The sequence below is a fragment of the Gekko japonicus genome, unplaced genomic scaffold (genome assembly GCF_001447785.1).
Source record: "Gekko japonicus isolate JY-2015 unplaced genomic scaffold, Gekko_japonicus_V1.1 scaffold4355, whole genome shotgun sequence".
In the NCBI taxonomy this organism is placed as follows: Eukaryota; Metazoa; Chordata; class Lepidosauria; order Squamata; family Gekkonidae; genus Gekko; species Gekko japonicus.
The window spans coordinates 32,908-42,015 of record NW_015165378.1 but is presented as its reverse complement, the minus strand read 5'-3'; the positions used below and the strand labels follow the sequence as shown (position 1 = coordinate 42,015).

The 9,108-nt window shown below is 42.6% G+C and overlaps 1 protein-coding gene across 1 annotated transcript in view; it reads right to left on the bottom strand.

Annotated features, from left to right (window-relative positions):
- GUCA1A (guanylate cyclase activator 1A) overlaps positions 1-9,108 on the bottom strand; it is a 20,544-nt gene that overhangs the window by 1,868 nt on the left and 9,568 nt on the right. The window contains exon 2 of the mRNA XM_015410642.1: positions 1,378-1,527. Coding sequence (XP_015266128.1) covers positions 1,378-1,527 — 150 coding nt within the window. The remainder of the gene's footprint in view (positions 1-1,377; positions 1,528-9,108) is intronic.

The window sequence follows — 9,108 nt, the reverse complement described above, 5'->3', positions numbered from 1 at the left end:
CGTTCCCTGTGCATGCGCAGGGGACGCTCTGTGAGTTTCGGGGGGATTTAAACATTTAAACATCCCCCCCGATTCTTTTTTCAACATTTAGGATTTTTGTGCAAACGTGGGGACTGCCCCACGTGTGCACAAACCTCTCCCTCCCCCCTAAGTGCCCCCGAAGTGCGGATTTAGCTATCCGCACAGAGGGGGCCACTTCACTATTAGATATATAGATTTCTGCCTTTGTGATTTACAAGTCGTGTCAGAATACATTATGTGGAGTACATAAGGTGCCATCATAATAACTGATAATTTTTTCTTCTTGATCTTTTTCATCATGGATTCAACTGACTTAAATGTTATAAATTCCATTCAGTGTCAGTGACCATTATTTATTGGTGGAGTTGGAGATGGCAGAAGAGAGCAGATCACTGTACAATCTTGCAGGGCAATCCTACAGACCTCTTTCCACTAAAGTTCTGCACAGTGTCTTTCTTGTTGCAGCAGATTTCAGATAGGAATGGAGAAGATCTCTATGTGTATTGAGTAGGACTGACATTATGAACTCTTGCCTGATTATAGTTATACCCATTGATATGCTACCAAATGTCAATGTATACCAGTGTACTATAATAATATACTGTGCAAAATGTTGTTAAGTGAAGAATCTCACATTCAAGGAAGAAGAAGAGGAGTTGGTTCTATACCCCACCCTTCACTAGGAGTCTCAGAGTGGCTTACAATCACTTTCCCTTCCTCTCCCCACAACATATACCATGTGAGGTAGGTGGGGCTGAGAGAGCTCTGAGAAAGCTGTGACTGACCCAAGGTCACCTAGCTGGCTTCATGTGGAGGACTGGGGAATCAAACCCAATTCTCCAGATTAGAGTCCTGCCACTCTTAACCATTACACCACACTGGCTCTCAGTAGAACTTCTTTGTCCAATGGAAGGACTTAGCAGAGGACAATCACTAAATTCAACCCACTGTAGATATAAAATCATATAACAGCACTAGGTGCATTTCATCGCTGTGTTACTATCTGCTCATGTACAATGGGTACATATCATGAGCAGTTCTTATATTTTGTCCAATGCATGACCATAGTGTGCTGGTACACAGAAATGACCAGCTGGGTCAAGAAAGTCATTGTCTCAATATACTGAAAGGATTTGTTCAGAGTTTCCAGTTTCAAGGGTTTTCACACAAGTTTTACATATGTTTTTGTAGATCTCATTACAATTTAGGTGATCCCATATTGGCCATATGTGGCACACACAGCATGAGAGAATCATATGTACTTATATATCATGTACAAAAAATGATCAAAACAGCTATATATCTACTGAATGTTATCAGTAATTATAATTTATTGAGGAAAGGAGAATAACTTACTTTGATTATGTTTAGTAGCTCATCCCTGTCAATACAGCCATTTCCATCCACATCATAGAGTTTGAAGTACCACTTTAGCTTCTGTTCCACTTTCCCCTTCAAGACTAGGCTTAGAGCTGCCACATACTCCATAAAATCAATATAACCATCCTATTGAAATACAAAAAGCAGCAGATTAGATGTATGACAATGTCTTTGGTACCATATATCTTGGAATTGCTACAAGGATGTCTTCAGTATATGGGGCAGAGCAGACAATATATATTCTTGCAAAATATTAAGTGGGAATCATAAATGCCACTTATACTTACTAAAATGCATTCACCTGCAATAATCTGTTTATATAAAAAGTAATAGGTCCCATTCTCCACACACATCTATAACTTTTGTTTAATGGTTGGATTCATACAGATTTCTTCTGCTAGGTGAAGAGTCTTGTTCTAGAGGAAGCAGATTTTCTCCATAGGAAGCTTTCTCTGTTGATGCAAGACTCACTGAAGGAAGAAAGTAATTGGATCCTTAGCAGAAGAAAGTAATTGGACCCAATGTGATCTGCACAGTTGTTATATATAATGGAATATCTCAATATTTCCAGGTCAAGAATAGTACCAAGCCCTTCTGTAAGGCTGGACAGGTGTATTAACCTGTCTGTTGTTACACAAGAGATTAGAAAAAATTAACTGAAGGCAGGTCTTTCAAATCATGCATGCAATCTTTCTGCAGTAGATTCAGGCAAAGGGCTAAGGTGGTGAATCCACCGTGGCAGAACTATTTGGGCAAGGTGATCATTCATATTCTGACAGATGTATCAGAAACGGGAGAAAGGATTTCAGTGTACTCCATATCAGAGTTCCTTTGTCAGAGTACAGAAAGAGATGGAAAGCTGGAATATCACATTTGCCAATAATATTCCAGAAAGTTTTCCCTTCTCATCACCATAGTTAGAGAAAATATAAAGATAACCCTACAGTAATTCCACTGTCTCAGGTGTTCATATGAACACCTCCACATTCCAGGAGCCTTATCCATCCGAGCCCTAGTAAATGTGTTTCTATATTCTGTGACCATTAGACCATCTAGGTAAATCGGGCGAGCTATAGGAGAAGATATATAGTGGCTGAACTCATAGTACTAAGTAACCCATGATCCCATTTGATGATTGAGTATGCTCCTGTGACCACAAATCCATTGAAGATCTGGCTCATGCTACATTTTGATGTCCAAGATTTGTAACTGTTCGGAAGAAGTACCTTAGAAAAATTTTCCGGGATAAATATTTGCCTGGGAGGTCAGAGCAAAATAAATTAGTTGTATTACTGGCAGATTAAGCACAGATGGATCACAATGCAAATGGCAAAGTTTGTAGCATCAGTTACTAAGATACAGTTAAGATTATTGAAGTAAATTATATTTAGAAATATATTTATTTAATAAGATCCTTTTGGTACGATTTATTGCATCATATATGATTGTATGGATTCTATGGATCTAGCCTTATTGACAGGGTTAAGTTAATTTGTATTATTGTTTCACTGATCAATTTATGTGATAGTTTGTATTGACATTGTAATTTGGTATTAATATTGTATTTTCCTTCTTTTTGTGTTTTGTTGATTGCTATGGCTGTGCTGAAGCAATACAGTTATCTGATCTGTATACATCCAATGTAGGGTTGCCAGGTCCAACTCAGGAAATACCTGGAGATTTTGTGGGTAGTGCTTAGCTTTGTGATGTCATATCCTATGATGTCACTTCCAGGTCAAAGGACAAGTGATGTCACTTCCAAAGTTCCATTCTCTTCTGATGATGTCACTTCCAGTGGACTGCACCAAAACACCACCCCTTCCTGCGATGATACTTTCAGGGCACATCCCCCAAAATCGCCTCTTCCTCTGAAGGCACTTCCTTCTTTCAAAATTCAAATTTAAATACCCTGCCTTATATCACTTCCCACCCCCCCACCTTTTCCCCACTTTATGTTACTTGTAGGCTTTTAGGCCTCCTTCCACTGCAAAAATAACAAAAAAACTTTAAGATAAAATACTTTAATTTAAACATTTAACAAGTAGAACAAAAAACAAGCAAACAGCACATGACAAACAAGTGAACAAAACAAGATAAACTGTCATGGTTATACTGCTTTCTGCTTTTGGGAAGGAAAGTGGTATTTATCTTGACTTCTTGCTGCTTTCAGCTATTCCAGTCTTGATTTTATAAACTGGTTGTACTGGCTTGCAGGCTCTGAATATCAGGTGCCAGAAGTCAGGTAAAGCAGTATCTTTCTGTCCAAAGTCAGGGGTCCAGAGGTCAGGCAAGGCAGAGTCATTCAGTCCAAAGTCAAGGGTCCAGAAGTCAGACATCCATACCTAACAACCTCTCTTGGCTGGTTTTTATAGCCTCATGTGTAAGGGTCATGCTTGCAGCCAGCTACTCAAAAGCAATCTTGCAACTATTCATCTTTGTTATCAGCAAGCAGCTGGCATCGGGCCAGGATACATGCACTTTGCCATCTTGTCTGTAGCTCTGTTCTCAGCCTCTGTCTGTGGCACTCTAAGGGTGTGGGCATTACTGATGCGCTGGGTGTAATGTATTAATATCCAACCGCGTGCGAGGCTAGCACGCCACATGGTCATGCGAAGCGTCCGAGCTTTGCTCCGAGAGACAATGGTCCAAGCGGATCCTAGCCAGCACCAATCGAAGGGCTGGGGTCCTAGCCGGGGGCTATGGAACTCTCTGCCACTGTAAATACTCTATCACGGTGGGGTGTGTGTGTCATGGGTGGGGGTATCTTGCAAATATAAGCCGGCCTGCGAGCCAGGGTTTTTCGTCTTCTTCCAAACCACTAAATAAAGTATGAGAGCTGAAATCACTCATCGGTCTCAGTACTTTTCACTGGGAATGGCCAACTGAGTTTCACCTACTGCATCAGGACTGGAGGGTGTTGGTGGCTGTGCACCAGCTGTTGCTTGTGAATCCTGACAAGCCTGCAGTTCGTTTTCCTGCTGGTCAGCTTCTCATGTTAACTCAAGGCTGGCTCCATGGTGCTCCTCTACTCCTGACGAGACCTCTTCTCCTGAGGAGTCCCCACTATCACTGAGTCCTGGCTGACCTACAACACAGAATTCTTCACAGTGCATCCTGAAATTCAGTTTCACCTGGAGTTCTTCTTTGACAAGGCTGTCACTCAGCCAGTTTCTTTCCTTGCTTCCAAGCTGCGTCATTAAGCTGAAGATTCTCTAAGAGTAGGCATTGGATACAGGGACAGACAGTGCAAAAGAGACCAACTTCAACAGATGGCTGTCACCACTGTCTGGAATGTGTGTGAACATCTTTACCCATCTCTGGTCTATCTTCTCTTCCTGTGAGAAAATCTCTTTTTGACATTTGGGCCACCCGGGGGAGCCGTATCAACGTTGGCGCGGCTTTGAAAAGCCGCGCCTTCGAGCGCATTTTCCCCTGCCGTGTGGCCGGGGCCTCTCTAATGAAGCCCACATCACAGGACTGTCAAGCAAGAGTAGTGCCGTGTCTTTGAAAATATGTCAAAATTATACCATTTCTCAAGGTAGTCAATGTACCTTGAGAGTGTCTGGTCTGCTTCTGTTTAGAATTTTGCCCTTTGAGATACAGAGATGTTGACCCAAATGGCCGTAGCAGATCTTCCATCTTCCATGTTTCTTTCTCCTCTCCTTAATTTTTTCATGAAGGTTATCCAGGATTTTGTGGAGTTCTGTGCAGTTAACATTAGCACTTTCCGGTTTTTTCACAATGGGATTGAACAATGCCATCAGATTGTGTAGGAAGTACGTATAACACAGAGGAAGAGATTACTCCTCTTCTGGACTGAATCCTTCCCACACAATTTTTTCACATTCTTCTTCCCCACATGACAGAAAGCAGGGCTCTTTTTGTAGCAGGAACTCCTTTGCATATTAGGCGACACACCCCTAATGTAGCCAATCCTCCAAGAGCTTACAGAGCTTTTCTTACAGGGGCTACTGTAAGCTCTTGGAGGATTGGCTACATTAGGGGTGTGTCGCCTAATATGCAAAGGAGTTCCTGCTACAAAAAGAGTATGCCCTTAGTGCAAGCCCACACTGAAGAACCCATTTAACAACAGACATAAGTAACAACCACTGTGTTGGACCATGCCGAATCAGATCTCTATACGCTATATCTACAAACTCAAAGAAGGACCTCAGGAAGTCTGTACTTTTGGCTGAGCATCAGATCTTGCTGTATATTTGTGTGACAAAGAATTCTACATTAAAGCTCAGTGTTCTCTTCCCCGTTTTAAGGCAATTGTGTACATGGCATTTGCAGCCCACATCTATCAGTTGCTCGTTAAGCTGCTTAAGTTCTTGGAACACTGACTTGTGTTTCCCAAAATTCACTGCAGCATTGTCAGCAGCGTAAGATGGTACCCTTGTCCAAAGGAGACCATTGTCCTGTAGTACACACAGGACTGCTTCACTGGTCTCTTTGTTGTCATTATAGAAGTCAAGCAATCATTCTTTAATTCCCCACATTACAGAAAAGTAATGAACAGTCACAGGAAAGAATTTCCTGTTTCCCTTGTTGGAGGCATCACATCCTATTGAGAAAAAGTGTGTGGCATCCAAGTCCTCCAGCAACAAGTCTATGGATTTTGGTGCTAAAATGTTCTCCACAATGCTGGTGGCTTTTGTCCATCCATAAGACATCTTTTTTGCTATTCCAGAATGAGGCAACATTCTTGGCAGCGGTTTATTTGTGCAGTCTTGACTTGCATAACTATGATGGTGCATAATACTGTGGTACACTTCTACCACTTGAGCTGCAATAACCTGATTCACTTGTGAGGAATCTAGAAGGTGGTCACTAGCGGTGTCTGTCTATACTGTTTCTGCACCTCTTTGTGTGTCATACCTTTCACATTGGATTAGGGTACCTTTCCCCTCATAATGCACAGATATCTTGCAGTGGCAGTCAAATGCATTTTGCTGTTTCAAAGTCTCTCTTACTAAGCCAGCTTTTGAATTGGCTTTCCCTCAACCATTCATCTTTAAAAACTGCAATGGTTTTTTCCCCTTTCCTCTTCTTTTTTGCTTTGCCACTGCATGAAGGACCTTCTCCACTGCCTGATGGACCTCCTTCATTTGCCATGACTTCTCAAATTTTTGATGGGAACCAACCCTGAGTACCATGATGGAGGGGGGTGGGAGGGACCAGCAATCACAGATAGCTTCTCATTCCTATAGGTAGAGCCCAAAAATACACTCATCAATTTGGCAGCTATTTGATCACACAAATACAGAGGATGTTATTTGTTTACTTCAAGTAAGCTCCAAAGGACAGCGGAAGACAGGAGGGCCTGGTATGATGTGGTCCATGGGGTTGCGAAGAGTCCGACTTGAATGTGCGACTGAACCACAAAAAATATTTTACATTTCTCTCCAATGGGGACCCAAAGGGGCTTACATAATTTTCTTCTCCTCCATTCTGTCCTCACAATAACCACCCTGAGAGGTGGGCTAGGCTGAGAGTGTTTAATTGACCCAAGGTTGCCTAGCAGCTTTCCATGGCGCAGCAGGGATTCGAAACTGGGTCTCCCAGATGCTAGTCTGGCACCCTAATATCTTAATATTTTCAACTACCCGCCAATAAATCACGAGTAAACCATATTTCCCTCTACTTCGACCTTACCCATATTCACAGGCTGCTTTAGCATGGAAGCTTGCTAGATAATATCAATTCACAACAAATCTGGGCTTCCACCTTAAACATTGGAAGCCATTCCCAATCTGGTAAAACTCAGTAACTCCTCTTTTTTCAGGTCACACACAATTGCAAGCCTAAGTAGCTCTATCAGAGCTTAGGTAACTCTGTGGCCAGGTATTTGTCAGTCACATTCCCTTTGCCACAGAAAAGAATTTGCAACTCTTTATGCTTCAGGAACTTGGCAGTTTGAAAGCTTAAGATAATAATTCACACCCAAGGACATTCCTATTGACCCTTGGAAATCTCCTATGCACACTAGAGCATATTACATTCTTCTCTTTTCTATGCTCTTTACTGTTATTCCGTTGACATTAGGTATTTATTTTGTAGACCTGATCTCCCTCTCATCGTTTCTAATCATCAGAAAATATGTGTCCTAAATCCTCTGCTTTGTTAATCTAGTCATATAGGCTTCTAATAAAGTCATTTAAGGGCTGCTATGGGAAAGATACATTCTATGCCTGCTTCAGAGGGTAGCCATGTTAGTCTGCAGTAGAAGAGCTCAATTCGAGTCCAGTAGCACTTTGGAGACCAACAAAGGGAGCGTCAACTCTCGAAAGCTCATACCACAAAAATATTGTTGGCATCTATGCCTGCTGGGATTCCAATTGCCAATTGGGAGGGGAGGAGTACATGATTAAAGGTTTGCATGCATCACCCCTACCCAGAACCCTATAGGCTTCTCAAGTCCCCCCGGGGGGTGGGGAAACCCCCCGTTGGCGGATCGGGCCCCGGGGGGAACCCCACCCCCAAAGCATGCGACGTGCACGCCTCCTGGAAGTGACGCGACCACGCCGGGCATGCTGGGGGCGGGGCCATGGGCATCCCAAGGAAAACTCTATGGGTTTCCCTTGGATGGTCATGGCCCCGCCCCCAGCGTGCCCGGTGTCATAACGTCATTTCCTGGTATGTTCAGCCTGTCAAAGTCTTGATGAGGATTCCTTTTAGTGCGAGTTGGTGGGGAGGCAAGATGTTGGGACAGCTGATGAGCTAAGAACCTGCTATGCCAACATATTGCCCTCTTTCCTGTCTGTTTGCTGCAAACATACCGGTGTGTTGGATGCTCCTCAAACAAGCTTTCCTCTTTATTAACATTTGTCTTAATATAGCATGACACTCTGGAACCATACCAGCATATCTTGGAGAAATGTGGATTGTTGACATGATTTGAGTACAAGGGAATTTGTTAATGGGGTTTTACTTGTGTCGGAAACTGCATCAGACTCTTGAAGAAGAGGGATGAAATGGTTTTAAATAAATACAGCAACAAATTTTAAAAAATAAAAAAGCTCTCCAGAGCTTCTGACAGAGGAATCCTCCCCCATATACATTGCAGTCCTGTGCAAAGTGTCGTGGAGTTGCAGCTGACTTTGCACAGGCATACATGCATGTATGCACACACTGTCAATGATCAAAGCTTGCAATGCCTGTGTCAGTGGGTTCTACCATGCATTCTGTATACTCAGCATGTTCCCCTATATTATGGCCCATTATGTATGCACATCTTACTGCAGATTTTCAGAGCAGTAAGCCTTTAAACTTGACTTTGGATTCTGTGACTGCCTTATGCACCATTCTTTTTCCTCCAGTGTATTTATTATAGAGCTGCAATTTTAAAAAACAGACTTTTCTGAATTGGGGTGGGAGCATCACTTGGGATGTGTGGGGGATGGCGTTCAAAGGTTTTTTTTTTAATTTACACAATTGCCCCAGCGCAGCTGTGTGGTAGCGTCCAGCAAGCGCCTTCTATTTAAATCCTCATGGTTCAGGTTTTGTGCATGCATTTTAGCATTAGTTCCTTGAATGAAAGGGAACACATAAGGAATGCAGGCAAAGGAGGGAAACCCACTGCTGAAACTGACCAGACTTTTTTTTGAAACTGACAAGTAGCCTGGAAACCCCCCCCCCTTTCCATATTGCTGAGTACTAGGGGATTCTCTGTTGTGTTTTCAGCCACTGTGAAAAATGGGAAAG